Source organism: Kryptolebias marmoratus, linkage group LG9 (assembly GCF_001649575.2).
Source record: "Kryptolebias marmoratus isolate JLee-2015 linkage group LG9, ASM164957v2, whole genome shotgun sequence".
Taxonomy (NCBI): Eukaryota; Metazoa; Chordata; class Actinopteri; order Cyprinodontiformes; family Rivulidae; genus Kryptolebias; species Kryptolebias marmoratus.
In genome coordinates this window covers 10,240,739-10,257,899 of record NC_051438.1, presented here as the reverse complement: position 1 = coordinate 10,257,899, position 17,161 = coordinate 10,240,739, and the positions used below count along the sequence as shown (strand labels likewise).

The 17,161-nt window shown below is 41.7% G+C and overlaps 2 protein-coding genes across 10 annotated transcripts in view; one reads left to right on the top strand and one right to left on the bottom strand.

Annotated features, from left to right (window-relative positions):
* The window catches only part of tenm2 (teneurin transmembrane protein 2), a 253,742-nt gene extending 251,258 nt beyond the window's left edge, over nucleotides 1-2,484 (top strand). For 8 of the 9 annotated variants that reach the window (XM_017419733.3, XM_037977341.1, XM_037977339.1 and 5 more), the window contains one exon: nucleotides 22-759. In XM_017419733.3, the coding sequence (XP_017275222.1) occupies nucleotides 22-759 (738 nt within the window). Of the gene's footprint in view, nucleotides 1-21 lie in introns of all 9 variants that reach the window. The other variant, XM_037977338.1, reaches the window with a different exon arrangement.
* A 3,788-nt stretch (nucleotides 2,485-6,272) lies between these two features.
* On the bottom strand, nucleotides 6,273-15,968 carry zgc:165573 (cysteine-rich and transmembrane domain-containing protein 1). Its single transcript, XM_017419665.3, has 3 exons — nucleotides 15,814-15,968; nucleotides 11,572-11,887; nucleotides 6,273-7,245 (listed from the first exon to the last, which is right to left on the bottom strand). Exons 2-3 carry the CDS (start codon nucleotides 11,867-11,869, stop codon nucleotides 7,142-7,144), a joined length of 402 nt encoding a protein of 133 aa, XP_017275154.1. The 5' UTR covers nucleotides 11,870-11,887; nucleotides 15,814-15,968; the 3' UTR covers nucleotides 6,273-7,141.
* Between the last annotated feature and the right edge of the window lie 1,193 nt (nucleotides 15,969-17,161).

The following is a 17,161-nucleotide window of genomic DNA, read 5'->3' as shown; positions in this document are numbered from 1 at the left end:
GTCTTTATCTTTCTTACTTAGCTTATCACTGGTGTGCAGCAGGCAGCGGAGCGCCACAACCAGGCCTTCATGGCCCTTGAGGGCCGTCTGCTCAACAAGGAGCGCCGCAGACGCAAAGACAAACCCGGCCATTGGTTCGGCACCAGCACCCCCATTATAGGCCGAGGAGTAATGTTAGCGCTGAAGGAGGGCCGAGTGGTGGCCGGCGTGTCGCCACTGGCCAGCGACGACAGCCGCAAAATAGCTCTTGTGCTCAATGGTGCTCAGTACCTGGAAGGCACTCATTACACTCAGGATGGGAAGGACTGTCACTACTTTGTGAAAGTGGGCTCCGCTGACAGCGACCTGCTGGCGTTGGGGCTTACGAACGGGCGCAAGTCGCTGGAGAGTGGCATCAACGTGACAGTCAGCGGCCGGTCGAGAAGAGGCGTGACCGTGGAGTTCGCAGTCCCATCGCTGGTGTTGAGCGTTCGCTACGGGCTGGCCGTGGATGTGGTGGACGAAGAGAAGGTAAGACTGTTGGAGCTGGCCAGGCAAAGAGCGCTGGCGGGGGCCTGGGCCAAGGAGCAGCAGCGTGCGAGGGACGGGAAGGGAGGTAGTCGCCTGTGGACTGAAGGGGAGAGGCAGCAGCTCCTAACAACAGGCAGAGTACAGGGCTACGATGGCTACTACGTACTTCCTGTGGAGCAGTATCCAGAACTGGCGGACAGCAGCAACAACATACAGTTTCTCAGACAGAACGAGATGGGCAGGAGGTAACAGCCCACATGCACTGCACCACCCCGTTTCCCACGTTAACATCTCGGAAATCCTGTCCCTCTTTCCCACCCAGCCTCCTTAACCTCTCGAAAACCTACAGAGAATTAACCAACAATCGGGGTTACTCGCGGAACGCTGCAGGGACTTTTCAGAAGAATGACTTATCTAAATAAAAAAATAAACATATTAATTTTACTGCCAGAGGCAAAAAAAATAATAATAATAATGATAAGTTAAGTCAAACATTTTTTTTCCTTCTTTTTTTTTGGGAAAAACTGGGAAGTAAGTAAGTAAAAAAAGGCACTGAAGAAACTTTTAAGAACTGTTGCTTAACAAATAAACAGATTCCCCTTTTTAAAAAAGATAGTGATATTTTCGCCCATATTTTCTGGGTTACACTGAGAGCGACCAGCTGAACGGGTGGGGAAGGGTGAGGGTGGAGGCTGCACTGGGGTGGCCTCTGCCGCCAGAGCTTGTCTGTCTCTAATAATAAAAACTGAAAGGCAAAAAAGGGACCAAAGTGGAGACCAAGCCGCTCCAGAGTGCAGCCGTGGCCACCGAACATCTACGGGCAGATACCACGAACAGAAACATACAAGACACCGTCTCCCTGTCTCAGGCCTCCCATCGTCCACCACAGACCAGTCCAGGCAACGCACGGGACAGCGGCGGCATCCTCCAGAATCCGAGCCGATGATGATGATGATGATGATGTTGATGATGAACTAAAGGAGTGATGGAGATATCCGTGGAGTCGCTCAGCGTTGTTGACCTTTCCGTGGGGAGCAGAATCATATTACATACGTGTCAGACTACACTAAACTTCAGGATGTTGCGTATACCGTAGATGCCGTAGTTTTGTACGTTTCAGTCGCGGTAGAATTGAGATTTTTTCTGTTTTTTTTTTTGTTTTTTGTTTTTTTTCACCAAGGCACTTCTGTACAGAACGATCAAACACACCCCTCACTCTCTGAGTCCGGCAAACATGCTACGTTAGTATTTATTTTACTTTGATTTATTTATTCTTAGTACTATATGACAATCATGAATGAGTCACCAGTTCTATTGAAATGAACATTAATGAATGAGCTATTTTTTTTTTGGTTTTTTTCCTTTTGTAATATATGTAATAAATGTTCCTTTTTTTGTATTAATTTCAGTTTGCTGACAGGGGGAAAATAATAGTCACCCGCGAAAAAGAGTAATTTATGTAATGAGGTGTTTTAAAAAGCAGTTTATACTTTAAATAAAGTCTTTAAAACTGTGAAATCTGTTTTTTCGAAGTATATTTCGATGTACAGTGTATAGATTGACCTTTATGCAGCACAGTAGAATATTGTTCAGAATATCAAGTTTTATATTTCTAAGAGGAAGTGGCTTGTAATGTGCGAAACCTTTAGCTGCTCTTACTACTCTAGAGTTTTGTGGCACTCGGATACTCCATTATCTACGGTATCAGTCCAAAGTTGGTTGTTTTGGATTATTATTTTTTTTATGTTTTTTTTGGTTTCATTTCGTTTTGTTCGTTTGTTTGAAAGCAGATAATTTCTGTCCTAGATCCCAACAGCAGTAGCAGCAGGATCCCACTCACTGTGAGGAGACTCGTGCTGGATGTCATAATGTACCAAATCAGTATTATTATCAGAGGACGATTCTTATACATACACTGAAACGAGACTCTTCTGACAACCTTATCAATAAAACCTAATTGTTTACTTCAACTGAGCAACGTGTAAATCGCTTTCATCTCTCTCTTTTTGTGTGTGTGTCTGAAGACCGCTGCTTTTTTTTGTTGCTTTTTTTTGTTTGTTTTGTTTTGTTTTGTTTTTTGACAGGATGCCATTATTACTCAGAGACTTACTTATTATTCGCTTTTCAAAGCAATCTTCAGCTTGTTGACATGTTAAAAATACTAAAATTTTAAACATTCTCACTGGCGAGATAAATCTTTCCTCCTTTTTATTCAAGAGAAACATCCCGCTCGGTCTCGTTTCTCTTTCTGACAGAGCGGTCCTGATCTTAATGTGCTAAACGCAGCACGCCCTGTTAAAAACCGCCTGTAACGGTACTTAGAGATGGTTGCAAATTTCAGGCAATCATCTGATCTCGCCTAAAATAGGATACCTTTTAATCTCCCAGCAGCGCGGGCAGCTGTATTATCTTATTTTGTACTTTAGATCGATCAAATGGTTCGACTAGAAAAACTGGGAATGAATTGTGACAGCATGCCTCTTCTAATTCTGCTCACCGGGGAGTGTTTGTGTTCCTTCACTCCCACCAGCTTAAAGGGATAGCCTGCTCATTTTGGAAGCAGTGTTTAGTCAATAGTTAGTATCCTATCAGCTGCGACATCAGTCATAGAGCACAGAGTGTTAAGAAAAGGGCAGAAGTCTAGTCTTGGCTAGGCTGGCTCGCCCAACAATTTATCTTTTTTCAGGCATATGAAACAACTATTCCTCAAAAATGACATAGTAGTGTGAAAGAACGCTACATTAACTAATATTAAACTATGTATGTGTGCCGTGTACGTAGCAGTGGTGCAGAGAGGCTGTCATACATTTCGCTTATATGGCCTCACCTCATACAACTAGCCCTGTTTGTAGGTGACCTGTGGTACAGCAAAGGTTGCTAAGTTTTAAGTTTGTGTGTGTGTGTGTGGTGGGGAGGGAGCAAAAATTGGACACTTTCATTTCGAGTAACAATGGATCGAATGTAAATTAAAAACAGAATGCAGTGATTTGTAAATCTCATAAACTCCCATTTTATTTAATGAACCGTAGTAAAGATATGAAGTGTTTAAGCTAAAGGTTTGTACCCTTTTAATCATTTTGAATTTCATGATGATAAAGATGGGACAGGGTCGTGTTTCCCTCTGTGAAGCCTCCCCTCGTCCTTTAACCAACAGTCTGTAAACTTCCAGAACCTGAGGAGAGCAGCTGCTGGAGGTTTTGGAGGGAATGTTGTCCCATTCTTGTCTGACGGAGGAGTCCAGCTGTACAGCAGTATTTTTAATTGGTCCGAGGTCTTGCGAGTCAGGGAATGAGCGCAAGCTTTAACCAGATTAGCGGGGATGAGCCCGAGCTGGCAAGTAGATGGTTTTGATTTCCTAATAAGGTTAGAGATATCAGTGGCTGAGGGGAAGTTTGAAGTTGGGAGTCGGTGAGAAAAAAGGGATTTGAGAAGCCGAGGAAGGAGATGTGGACAAAATGTGAGCTAACTGCTGACTGCTGATACATACTATCAATTTTTGTTTTGAAAAAAGCCAGAACTGAGTTACAGAAATCAACTGAATAGACGTGGAGAGGGAGGGAGAGAGTCAGGTGGACGCAGTGTTTTGGTAAAACAAATGTTTGTATTCCCATTTCTTTGTCTGATTAAATCTGTATAATAGTTAGTTTTTCCCTGTATAGCCATTCCAGCTGACGGCCCTTAGCGGAGGATGTGTAGTTGATACTGGGAAGATTTGCAGTACCGTTATCAGGTGCAGTTAGGTTGATGTCCCGAATATTGTGGAAGGAAATCACACGAGATGATTCAGATCTGGAGAGAGCAAGGGCAACATCAAAGGAAACAAGCCTGCGATCAGCGATGGGGAGGAGAACGGCTCAGGAGTTACAAGGAGTCACACCAGAGCAGCAAAAGGAGTATGAGTATGATCTCATCGAATGGGTGGGGAGATTTATAAACAGGTGTAAACAAACCCAGGGGGAGTGGCGTCATTCACGTGGGAAGTCATTCGATTGCTGCCATGTTTCTTCTAGGTGCAGTAAGTCGCACTTGTGCTCACTGACGACATCCTGGAGGAGAATAGGTCCTTTGCACCCAAAGTGAGCAGATGGTAAAAAACCCAAAGTGAAGATCACTGCGGTTTCTTGTGCCGACCTGGTGCACTGTGGTCCACTCTTCTATGGGACCAGATGGAGCTGACGGAAGTGGAGTCGTCGGTGACGAAGCTATGGATGGATACATTTCCGACAAGGATCAGCGGTGTCTGGGCAGAGGTGCAATGCCAACGGTGAGCCAGCTGGTATGAAGAGGAGTTTCAGAAGCTCAGCAAACTGCAGATCCACATTCTGGCTCACTCATCGGTTTTCAATAGGAGTAGTCGTCAGTGGAGGAGTTAGGATGTCACAAGTAGGCTCCTAGAGCTAATAAGTGCCACATAAAAGTTGAGAATGTTCATGGAGTATAGTTTAATGCCAAATAAAACAGCCAATGTGTCTTTAGATTTAAGAAAGCCGTTGCAGATAGTTAAAAAAATAGGCTGGAGAGTTGAAGAGCAGCGGCAGCTATTAGTCCAACTCAGTCCAACCAATTTCTCCAGATTCCTGAAATCTTTTGATGCAGTTATGAACTGTATATAACGGGATATTCAAAGCCTTCCCAATTTTCTGTTAAGGAACATTATTCTTAAATTGGCCCACTATCTTTACAGTTGTTTGGCAGACTGGTGAACCTCTGCCCATCTTTACTTCTGAGATTCAGACAGCTTCGCTGTTACTGTAAGCAAAGCATACAACAAAAATTTAAAGTGTAGCACATGACGTAATAAATAGCCCACACCAATCATTAATAACATCATAAAATAAGCTCTCTAAAATGCTCTTTTTATACCCAGGTTTCACTGACCTTTTGCCAATTAACCTAATTAGCTGCAAAATGCCTCCAGCTGTTTCCTATTCGTACCACCTATTTTTACAGCCCTTTATTGTTGCCATCAAATTTAAAATTACCTTATTTTTAATCATAGAAATGGTACAATTTCTTGAACATTTTATCAGTTTACTACATTCCATTGTGAAAAGTAATGGGTTTATGAGACAAAATGTCCCATTTTTTTCGAATTGGGGTTATATTTTTTAACACTTAACTCCAAAGTAAATCCTAAGAAAACAGTGAGTACATTATGCCTTTTTGGTTTTACCTCTGGCCTTGCAGCCATCTATGGAAAGTGCGTTATCTGGTCTCAATTAGTTGCGCTTGAAAAGGTGAATCCTGGTGAAACTTGCAAAGAATCGCAGTTGCTGCTACAGGTCATTCTTCCTTTTATAACACTTCCCCTAAATGTTTAGTTTTTTTTTTCCTTCTTCTTCTTTTCATTTAACATAAAGAGTTAAAGCTGAGGAGTTTTGTATCAAACAGAAGCTTTTCAGGAAACTCCTGGCTGTTCGTCTTCTGCCTCTCTTCCTGACGTGATCTTTTTTTTAACACTCCGAAACAAAATATTTTAGTATCTAGCTTGTTTTAAAGAAAACAAATGATAAAACTCTACCATAAAGGAGCTGAAAATTGCATTAAGTTGTGGTTTAATTTTTATGGAGCACATTTTTTAATGAACTAGGCCCGTAAACAAGTTGCAACCAAATCTCCTGCACTAGAAGCAACGTTGAAAAAAAGCTGCACAGATCCATCCAGGCTCCAGCAGCTGCCGTATCGATCCCCATACTCTGCACAAACCGCTCACAAACACAGACAATGCTGCAGTCCACCCAATAATTGGAAACGACACCGTCTTTAATTACTGCAATAAATTATTTTAATGTACGACTCTCATCCAAAGCAAAAAGTCATCCGAGTAATGTGGGTTTTTTTCCTGTTCGGCCATCGCAACTTGTGTCATATATTCAGATTTATTTTCCAGGACTTACAATTTACAAAAAAAAAAAAAAAAAATTAGAATAATTTTTCATATCAATGTCAGCGAGGAGAAAAGAAAATAATACAACAACATTGCAGCCATTAACTGTTAAAAGTAATTAAACATAAATCACTGTCGTCTTTAAAAACATTCGTTTTCATATGATTCCTTCTAAAGAGAGCTGAGAGCAGCTCGTGGCTCATTAGGAGACGGGGTCTTGGAGCACTTTGGGAACAGAGGTCAGAATGAAGGATAGTCTTTAGGCATTGTGGATAAGAGAACTGGGGGGAGCGCTTTAGAGGGGAGGAGATGGGAAAACAGGCAGGCAGGAGTGATATCATACAGAGGTATTCATTGTAAAGTGCCAAAGAGCGTTACACTACACTAGCCTGAGATCCATATACACTGTATTATGTGTGTGTGTGTGGTTCTGTGTAGGTGCCGAATTTTGGAAAGCAAGCCTGAGATTCGTGTGGTGTTTAGAAGCTGAGTTTCAGTGTAACCTATGGACAGATCGCTCAGTCGGTGCCGAGAGCTTCGCGTCAGGCGAAGAGTCTTCCGTGTGGGATTGAGGCTTTTATTTATAGACGAGTACACAACTTGTAGAGGAGTTAGACGGAGAGAGCTGCAGAGCGGAGCTGGGCTTAAGGCAGGTAGGGGGTGGGGGGGGGGCAAAAGGCTCGACGGGACAGCAGAGAGACGGGGGTCGAGAGGGGGACGGGGTCGGGCCGGTGAGGAACAGCGTTATGTCAGCATGTCCCAGAGGCAGCAGCAACACAGGGCTGTCCAGCAGGCTGTCAGGCACGTGTCCCCCGTGTCGTCCCGTCTCCTGTCTTCCACCACATACACTGTAACAAAAAAAGAGAGAGAGATAGAGAAGATATTTTAAAAAAAAAAAAAAGGTTAGAAAAGATGAGAGAGAGGGCAAAAGAATGGGGAAAGCAATTAGTGATTTCTTGTCCAAAACGGCATAAAACCCAGAGATAATTCTTAGAATTACTCCATATCAGCCTCGGTTACCCTTGAACTCACTGCTGGAGACTTGACGATTTCCTCTAATTACATTCCTCACAGGAGGCACGTCTCCATGGTAATGCCATAGCAGCCACGAGCCGTGGTCAGATGGCAGTCAAGTACCTTCAGCATCAAACCAGAAGCTTTCGGAACAACACACAGGATGTTTTCCTGTTTTTACATGTACATCGGCGGCTTTATTTGCCCAGTAGTTGATGATTTTTTTATCTTTAAATAATTAGAAACATCATGAGGTTGTCCGTGCATGAGGTTTAACAGGCGTTCATGTCTAAAGACACAAACAAGACAAACAAAAAGAGTGAATAAAAGCATCTCCCCGTCTTTGTTTATGATTAATCATTTATGTGGAAGCAAACACTCCTCCAGCTTTTAACAGCCGGCGCTGCCTGACGCCCGGCTTTCAGCGACCTGCTTCCAGTCAGACAGTAAAGCCAGGTTCCGCTAATGATTTCAGAAGGAGAGCGTTAGTGTTAGGCTGATGTTTAACAGAGTTTTTTCGTTTCGATCAAGACGTCTCACAGCAGACGGCTTGAAGGGGCAGTCTGACAAAACCGGCGGAGGAGATCTCACGACAAAACGCACGAGCAGAAACGTCTCGGCGCTTTCAGGAACACGAACTGACGCTAACATCATCGTCCTGTCATGCTCGTTCGGGAAATGCTGCAACACCACCACACCTTGCATTTCAAATCTAACTTCATTTCACACAAGGGAGTCTTTACTAGGGTTGCAAAAGAGCGGAAAATTTCTAGACATATTCAAAGTTAGAAACTTTCCCTGGGAATTTAGGGGCATTAACTGGAAACTGGGAGTAAATTAAACAAACTGTGTGATAGCCAAACAAAAATATTAACTTTTTTTTGTCATAGGCAAATAATGAGTTTGACCCAAACTTGATAAAAGTAACGAATTCAATTACTTCATTTCCATGTGATGACAACACTGTGTCTGTCCCAACCACACCACTTGTAGAGAATGACTGAACATTTTTAGTTCTCCGTTTTTGTCGTTGCTGTAAACCTTTTCTGAATTCATGTACACAACTCAATATACTTTTCATGTTATCATATTCACATAAAAAAAAAATTAAAAATTCATCAAAATGTCTAAATTTAGGTACAGAAAATGTCAAATCTCATTTACACAACTCTGAACAAAACTATTTACGTGTTGCTTGCTAATTATTTCTGGCTTGTTTTTGTCGTTTTATGGACATAAAAACAAATTGAACTTCAGTAAATTGCATTTCACAACAAACCTTTGAACAAAACGTTTTATAAGTTACCACTTCCAGCTGTCCTTACATGACCAGGTGACAGTTTATCATTCACTTTTTACTGCATGGTACAGCAATCCTGACCTTTAGTCAGGATTAAGCCAAACTACTTTTCCCTGCATCTATATTTCAAAAATCCCTTTTAAGAACCAACTCCAGGTTTATTCCCACAAATCCACAGTAATTCTCATGGAAAGTTTCCAGCTTTGAAAATCCCCAGAAGTTTACAGCTCTATATTTAACCACATAAATCACATAAATTATAAATAATTACAAGCTACGAATTGTTTCATCAATTTTGTTCTGTTGTATAAAATTGTGGAAGACTTCAAAGAGCTAAGGAGCCAAATAAAAGCTGTTTGCCATGCTTCTCCCTTTGACTATTTAAATTTTCCTCGTGAAAACTGGCTGATGGAAAGAGCTCTGAATGAACTGCAGTAGTGTCCGCAGGCTGGGTTAATTTCTTCCTGTTTTGATTCAAATGAGACATGATTTATACTTGGCTGCTTTTTCACTTCCTTTCAGTCCTGACCTTGCACCTGATCACTGTAAGGGGAATGAGCTGTGCTTGTAAAACGACTTCACGCCGACCTTTGAATCATTCGAGCATAAAAAAAAGACACCTACCTGAAAGAATACAGCTGTGCCGAGTCTTACACAACAATTTACAGGAAAACCCATTTTATTTGTGCATAGAAGTACTATGCTACAAAAGTTACAAGAGTAAAACATTTTGTCCAATTGGTTTATGAATCTGCCAAAAACAAAATGGCACAGATGAACAGATGTAAACTGTATTTTTCCCCACAAAGCTTAAAGTGTTTAAAATGAGTTATTTGCTAAGCTGGCTGTGATGTGTGGACCCAACATGTCACTTTTAAAGAGGTTTATAAATGATTGAGTAAATGAACCATCTGAAAAAAAGAATTTAAAAAGCCATCTAGGCAAAATAATTACAAAAAAGACCTTCAGATATCTGACAGAGCTATGGACCACTTTTTAAAAATTACAAGTTTAGCCTTTTGGAAGCAAAAATCTTACAAATGAGGGGTGACTCCAGACTTCTATACAACTGCGGCACTGTGATGGAAAATGGAGACAACCGTAAGAACTGTTCACCTTATTTAGTACAGAGTAGAGACAGATAAAAAAAGGGAACTAGAAACAGTATCATTTTTATATCGCATGCATGACTGATATGCAAACTATGGAAGACAAAGCCAAACTGGCGAGCGTGTGTTTGGTGGGAGGTCCGGAGCATTTTCAGGGTTTCTGCAAGCTTCAGGTAAATTTGAAATCCCTTTAAAAGACCATTTCCATTCAAATTTAAGCCCTACATGAATCACGAACAATAACAAGTCACTGTAACAAATAACAAATGTTACTGTCTTTAAGTCAAATTCAACCCAAAGCATTCAAAAACTACAACTAACCAGTTTCAGGAGCCGAGCAACCAGATTCTTCAACTTCTGAAATCCTCAGACAGAACTACAACACACAGAACGAGGCGGCGGGTGACATGCATTCCTTTAAGGAGTGCTAGGCCTTTAATTGGTCTACAGAAATTACCGAACAGAAACAGGAGCCGCTTAACAAATCTGTGTATTTAGAGTTGATAAAGTGCAAACTGAAGTGATGAAAGAGCTAAATATACATTTTACTACTGAAGATAAAAAGCCAAATGCGTAGGACTGTTTGTGGATCTTTGTTCTGAGTAAAAGAAACCGTTGCCATTTATAAAAAGATAAAGTGTTTTTGGTGTGAATATAATAATATTTATGATAACAATAGTGTGACTGCCTGAGCGGGGATCAGACCCAGACCTCCCACATGTGAGGCAGATCTGCTAACAACTGTCCCAACAGAGACACGAGACACACACCACACTGGAAGCTACTTATCTTTGCGAGATCTCCTGTTTTTCCTTATGTCATAGTTCCAACTCTCATCCTTCATCTGGGCTTGAGATCAGCAAAGGTGAGAAACTCAAAGTCATTTTAGTGCAGGGATTTATTTTAGACAGAGGAAATTTTACATTTCCATCCTGCCATGGATCAGTCAGCATCAGCTTCACACTGACTGGATGCGGTGGGGTGGATCTCTCCTGAGGGACGCTGTGGGAGGACTGAGCCTCCTGTGAGCGCTGTGGGACAGAGGAGGGTCCACTGCAGCGCCTGCTGCTCGTTGACAAGAACCATACTTGCTTTCAAGGCAGTCTTCAAAAGTCTCCAAAAAAAACAGAAAAAAAGTCGCTTTTTTTGAAAAACAGTCTTAAAAGGGGTCTAAAAACTAGCTAAATATAGCGACAAAGTCTTTAAGTTAGCAACACTGCTTGCACCCAGGTCTGCCCTGCTCTGGTTGGATAAAACTTTGGCTCTGGTTCGCTTTATTTGTCTAAAGCAGCGTCAGTTTAATCTATGTATCATAATCAGATTGGATGGCTTTAATGGGACCACAAAAAAAAATAAAATAAACTTTTCCCTATTCTCATTTTTACAGATGAAATCCATCCTGGCTATGTTCCAAATGACGGAAATCTGTTGTGGAAACAGAGAACTTGAATCCCTTGTTAGTAGTACACGGATAAATGAAAATGGTATTTCCAGGTACCTGTTGCCTTTTTAAATACATGATCTAGTATATTCTCCTAATATAATAAAGTCATCTTGATAACTCGTCACAGAGCAGGTATCAGAACAGGCAGCGCAGCCAGCATCGCTGGTCATGTGATTATTGACTTGCAGTCTCCTGATGTGGCTGCGTTCCCAGTCCATTCAACAAAACTACTTCTCATGCCATCAGCTACACGAGACGCCTCCTGTACGCCCATCGTCACACCATAAACTTCTCTCGTTACACTCACCTGTGTTTTTTGGTGCTTCCCCATACATAGGCCCAGGAGGGGGTCCACCCTGCCAGCCGTACTGTGGCTGCCCAGAGTATCCATAAGGAGGCTGTCCGGGGCCAGGATATGGACCGCCGGGTCCCATTTGCCCGGGGGGGTAGTTAGGGTAGGCAGGATTGGGCTGCTCCATGTTCACAGGATACCCCTGAGGAGGGTAACCTTGAGGCGGGTAGCCTTGGGGAGGCGGGCCCTGAGCTGGGTAGCCGGGAGCAGATGGGACATTGCCTGGGTACGGAGGGGGCTGTTCAAAATTCATCTCTGGGTTGAAGGGTCACTTTAAAAACAAGAAACAAAGAAGTGAGGGCATTAATACAGACTCTTTCAAAGTCCAGAAAATATAGTTAGTTGTTTTTTTTGTGCCATACACCATAAAAAAGGTGCCCAGCCCTCATGGGCTTATAAGAGACACAAACATATTTCAAAGATGCAGGCAGAGACCAACATCAACATCCTTCAAACATTAGTGTCCTCTTTCGAAGATGCCAGGCTTTTAATACAAACTGAGCTAACTGAAACACATAATACTTAAATACTGTAGTTTTTTTTCATCACTCATTTTTAAAAAAAAATCCAGGTAAACATCAAGAACTTCGCCAAACAATTCATTTCTGAGAGTCATATACAAAGGACAATAAAATAAGAAATGCATTTCATTTTTAATTTCATTTAAATCAGACAGAGAACATTTTCAATCCTCCTCTGGGACTGAGTAAAGTACCAAATCTAAGCTGTGCACACACTGACCTCTGGTTTTTGGTTAAATTCCATGTCACATAAAGCTCTGGGCCATAAACATCCTTTATTTAAAAAACAAGTTCGTAATTTTGGTTTACGTAAAATGTCGCTAGCCCGTTTATACTTATAGGCGTCAAAATACAATGATTTAATTTGTTCAACATTACATCTCAACTCATTTCTAAGCAGCTAATTTATGCTCACAATCGCACGTCTTTGCTGAGAAAGTTTTTACTGAATGAAGATGACTAGAGGTAACCATCTGTAATATCTGTAAGGTGTTTAAAAATAAAGTCAGAGGAAGCAGAAGGGATATAAGAGGCTACTCCGTGGCTACTCGGGCATCTACAGATGTCTGCTGCTACTTTACCAATCAGGCTTTTGTTTTCTTCTGTATCCCAGCTTCCACTTAAACTGGCGACATACAATATTCAACCGGTGCGCGTTTACGCTTTGAGTTGTGCAAGAATTATGTGACATGTTGAGGAGCAACAATCTGGTTTATAAAGAAGACATGCTGAGTTTTCTTTGTACAAATACCTGTAGGTGTTACCACTGGTATCATTTGGAGATTTGCAGAAGAGCTGCAAAAACATTTAAAACATTTTCATCAATGCTGCGAGACAAGTGCGCGCGACGTCAATACTGCAAAGAATTCAACAAACGGCGTGCTAAAAATACAAATCGAGAAATCTGATGAACCCCCCGCCAGGAGGAGTGCTGTGACTGTAACGACAGGACATGTGGGTTTATCTCAGTCGTTACTAGGTTTTCCTAATATCTTGCGGGCTTAATTTGCAGTGACAGATAGAAATCTCTGTAACTTGTTCCTCTTTTGGCCAAATTTCCAATTCAGATAGAAGTGAGGAAAGAAGGAAAAAAGGTATGCTGTTATTTATGGTTCTCAGACAGAAACTAGAATTGGCAGCTTGGAGGTTTAAAAATGTTGGAAACTGGAATCAGCCTCAAAAACTGTGATCAGTCCAACTCTAATTAGCACCAGCCTAATTTTCAGTTTTTTTCTAGAGACAATCTAGTGAAAAGTTGTAAATACAGCTGAAAGAATTAAAGTCAAAACAAAATAATTTTACGTACAAGCGTGTAAGAGGGACATGTTTACAGCTTGACCTGAATATACTGCAAACAAACCAGAGGGGAAGCGATATCAGGATTCACTGTTGCCCTTTTTCACTTAAGAAGGTTAAGTAACCTCCAGAGACACATTCGGTAAGGAAGTCCTTTCAGTCCAGATAAGACTTCTTCCTCGAGAAAGGACAAAAATTAAAAGCTCGCATTTCATCGTTGACTAGTTTATCCTCCAGCCGTTTCACTTCTCTGTAAAAATCAGGTGGAAAAACAAAAAGCCACGGAGCAAAGAAAACTACAGCAAATTGTTTTTATATGTTTACAGAAGGTGACTCACGATTCAGTGATCAATCACAACCCAGCCAGAGTTAAGTACCATCATCTTACGGTTCACACACACAAACATTTACAAATATGCAGCTCCACGGTGGGCGAGATGAGGTTGATGAAATGAACCCAAGTCAATGAAATGGAAGAGTCACAAACCACCATGCTAGCATGCTCGTAAAGCACAACAACAATGAATAATGGGTCGGACCGGGAGCCGAAACTCCACCTGTCCGCTCAGTCATGTCTTATGTACACTGCAAACACTCCTTTCTGCTCATCTGCCCCAACCAGCAAACCTCAGAGACAAAAAAAAAAAACAATCACTGCGATAGTTTTTAAAATCATCTTACACCGAGAAGGGATGGCGTTATAAAAGTTTTGGCCAAACCTTGTAAATCAAGTTATGAGCGATCTCATGCGATACTGTGGGATCTCATGAGATGTGTTCGCACTCAGAGAACAAGTTGGGGATGACTCTAAGCTCAATATCTGTAAGATTCACCCAGCTGTAGCCACTTTGTGTTGGTTAGGGTTGATTATCTATGGTGGCCGGCTTTATTTGGGTTGACTCCAAATGTTAATGAGTTGTAGATGTACAGTCATTGATTACTTTCTGAGAGTTTCACTGAAATCTGTTCAGTGGTTCATAAGATATTCTGCTAACAGACAGACAAACACACAAGTAGGCTTATTATTGCCCCTTCACTTTCGATGGTGGGCGATAATAAGGTTTAACAGCAGCTCAAGGCAAGGAAGGTATGCATCATACATTATTTCTAAACGCACAACTCCTACAAACATTAAACAGATCAAACAGGAAACACTCTGTGTTCCTAACACAGCTACCTGAGCGTGTCTTTAAAGCCACCGAATGATGACAAAACCTCTGGTAAGTTTGGTCACGGTGAAACCCCCTCCCCAAGTGATTTCCTTTCACCACTCCAGTAAGGCAGCTTTTTTTACAATACCAGCTGACCCAAATCTCACCTGAATAGTGTCGACTTCACCTGTCCTCTTGTGCAATGAAAGGCTTGAACTCCTGTCCTGAAAAGGGGTTATTGTCATATCTTTTTACCTCTTTCCCTGGTAAGTAGGCTTCTCCTTCCGTGATGACACTCCATTCAAATTATGAGCAATCTGATACCAATAAGGATGGCTGACAATAGCTTCAAAGTTAATCTCTATTTCACTTACTGTAAAAAAAGAATAGGTTATTGTATAACCCCTTTTTTCTAGACTGGGAGCTTGTTTGTGTGTTTATCTTTACTGGTTCTGGGAAAGGATAACTGGGTGTGTGGATGGTTCAGGGTCCATTTGCATGGCTGTCATTTGTTTTTGTTTTTTTCCACAGCTAAACAGCAGATATAGGTGAATGAGCTCAGACAATGTTTCCACAACAAAACCATGGCGATAACATCGCCTTAAGACGAAGGCGTACACATGGACAGTTCGGCTGAGAGATATCTGGGTTACCTAATCGCATTACTTATTCAAAGAAATCGCGTGAAATCACCTCAAAGGATACAGTAACACGGGAGCCGAGCGGCTCTGTAGCCAAGCAGCCATTGTTTGGTTTTAATTAACTCCGGGGACATGTAGAGATGGCTGAACACGAAGACACCCCTTTGGACCCAATTACGAGCCCGTTTATCCTCACAAACACCCACTCAGAGCAAACAAAAGCTAAAATAAAATAAACTAAATCAAGACAACTAGGTATGATGGTTGCTAGCGACGAAAAAGCGCCACATTTAAGCTAACACCAGTTTGCTTAGTCGTCATGTTTAGCTTTTACTTGTATTAACAGCTGAGGTATATTTGTATTCATAAAGGCTTTTTATTCCCAGAGTGGTAATGTTATTATTATTATTAGGTTAGGATGTCGATATAACAGTGAATAAACGCGTGACTGCAGAGATGTGCTAAACAGATGTGGCACCTGCAGGCCATAACCCAGCCCCAGCTCGGCCTCCTAACCCAGTAAGTTCACTTAAAAAAATAAATAAACACGTAAATACAGAAGTTAACGGACACGCTTAAACAGCTCACCTTAAAACAAACTGATTTCCAAAACGTCGCAGCAGTGTCAAGTCAGCAGCGAACTCCCTCCTTGTTTTTCTTTCTCTTGTGTTTTTCTTTACCGCAATAAGCGACCCTCTCCCTCTCTCTATCTCTGGAGTCTGGCGTGCGTATCGCGTTAGCTGGACGTGACGTCATTTGAAGGAGGGGGAGGGAGGGCAGTTGGACACCGAAGCGCCTGATTGGCTGCGGCCACGGTCCGTTGGCCACGGCGTCCAATCAGAAAGCGGAGCGATGACAAAAGGGAGATTCTGGGGGGAAAAAAAGCAATGACTCTAGGTCATTTGACTTGCTGAAAGATTAATCAGGTTAACATCACCGAGTTAGTGACGAAATCAACACAAGAAGCTTCAATGAGTGACTCATGAGCGTTAATTATTTATGGATCTGTGACCTTGTTACTCCTATTTGCCTTAGTTTTATTATATTAGTGGGAAAATGGCCATCTTGACTAAAGACATAATAAATATGAACTTGTTAAATATAAGTTTTACTTTATAAAATCATCAGTTGCGTTTTATTTCGCCACATTGCAACACAAATACTTGGGCAGAGTGCAATGCTGTTTTTCCCCAGCAGATGTCAGGTTAGATCTACTCTTCTCTGAGCTGCCATGTAGCCCATGAAACAGACAAGAAGCTGTGTTTTCATGTGTTTTTATGTACGAATAAATGTTTATCGCCCGCCCAAAGGTGAAGGCAGGCATCTCTGTGTGTGTTTCTCTCTGTCTGTTAGCAAAATATCCCATCAACCCACTGGACAAGTTTTAATGAAACTTGCAGAAATTGATTGCCGAATGTGCATCTGTAACTGATTAACCTTTGGAGCCAACCCAAATCAAGATGGCCACCACAGGTAGCTTACCTTAGGAAACACAAAAATGGCTCTAATGCTGTTAATTTTACAGATACTGTGCTAAACTTTGTTGTGTTAGTGGCTAAGACTGGTCCCCAACACGTATTCTGAGCTCTAACAGACTGCACAACTATCTTTGTTTAAAATTCTCCCATTAACTATTTGGAGTCAGTTCTGTCTGTTAGCAAAATAACACATCTGAAACATGCAGGAGAGCGGCCCCCGAGGAACGGAGTTTGACACCTGTGAGTACCCTATGCTCATTAGCCATCATTATCTACCCCCAGATTTCTACAATGGTATACTTTTATTTACAAATCCATCCTAGGCCTCCTTATCTATATTCTAAGATGTCACAAAGACACACACGCCGCGGCCTGCGTGTCTCCTCAACTCAGACAGAACTTGGAATAAAAGGTCTTCTCCTTCTCTGCTCCATCTTCCTGGAATACAAGGAAGACCT

Coding starts and splice junctions, on each gene's coding strand:
- zgc:165573 (XM_017419665.3), bottom strand. CDS start 11,869: ATGAATTTTGAACAGCCCCCTCCGTACCCAGGCAATGTCCCATCTGCT. Junction 7,246..11,571: donor GGAAGCACCAAAAAACACAG/GTGAGTGTAACG, acceptor TTTTTGTTACAG/TGTATGTGGTGGAAGACAGG.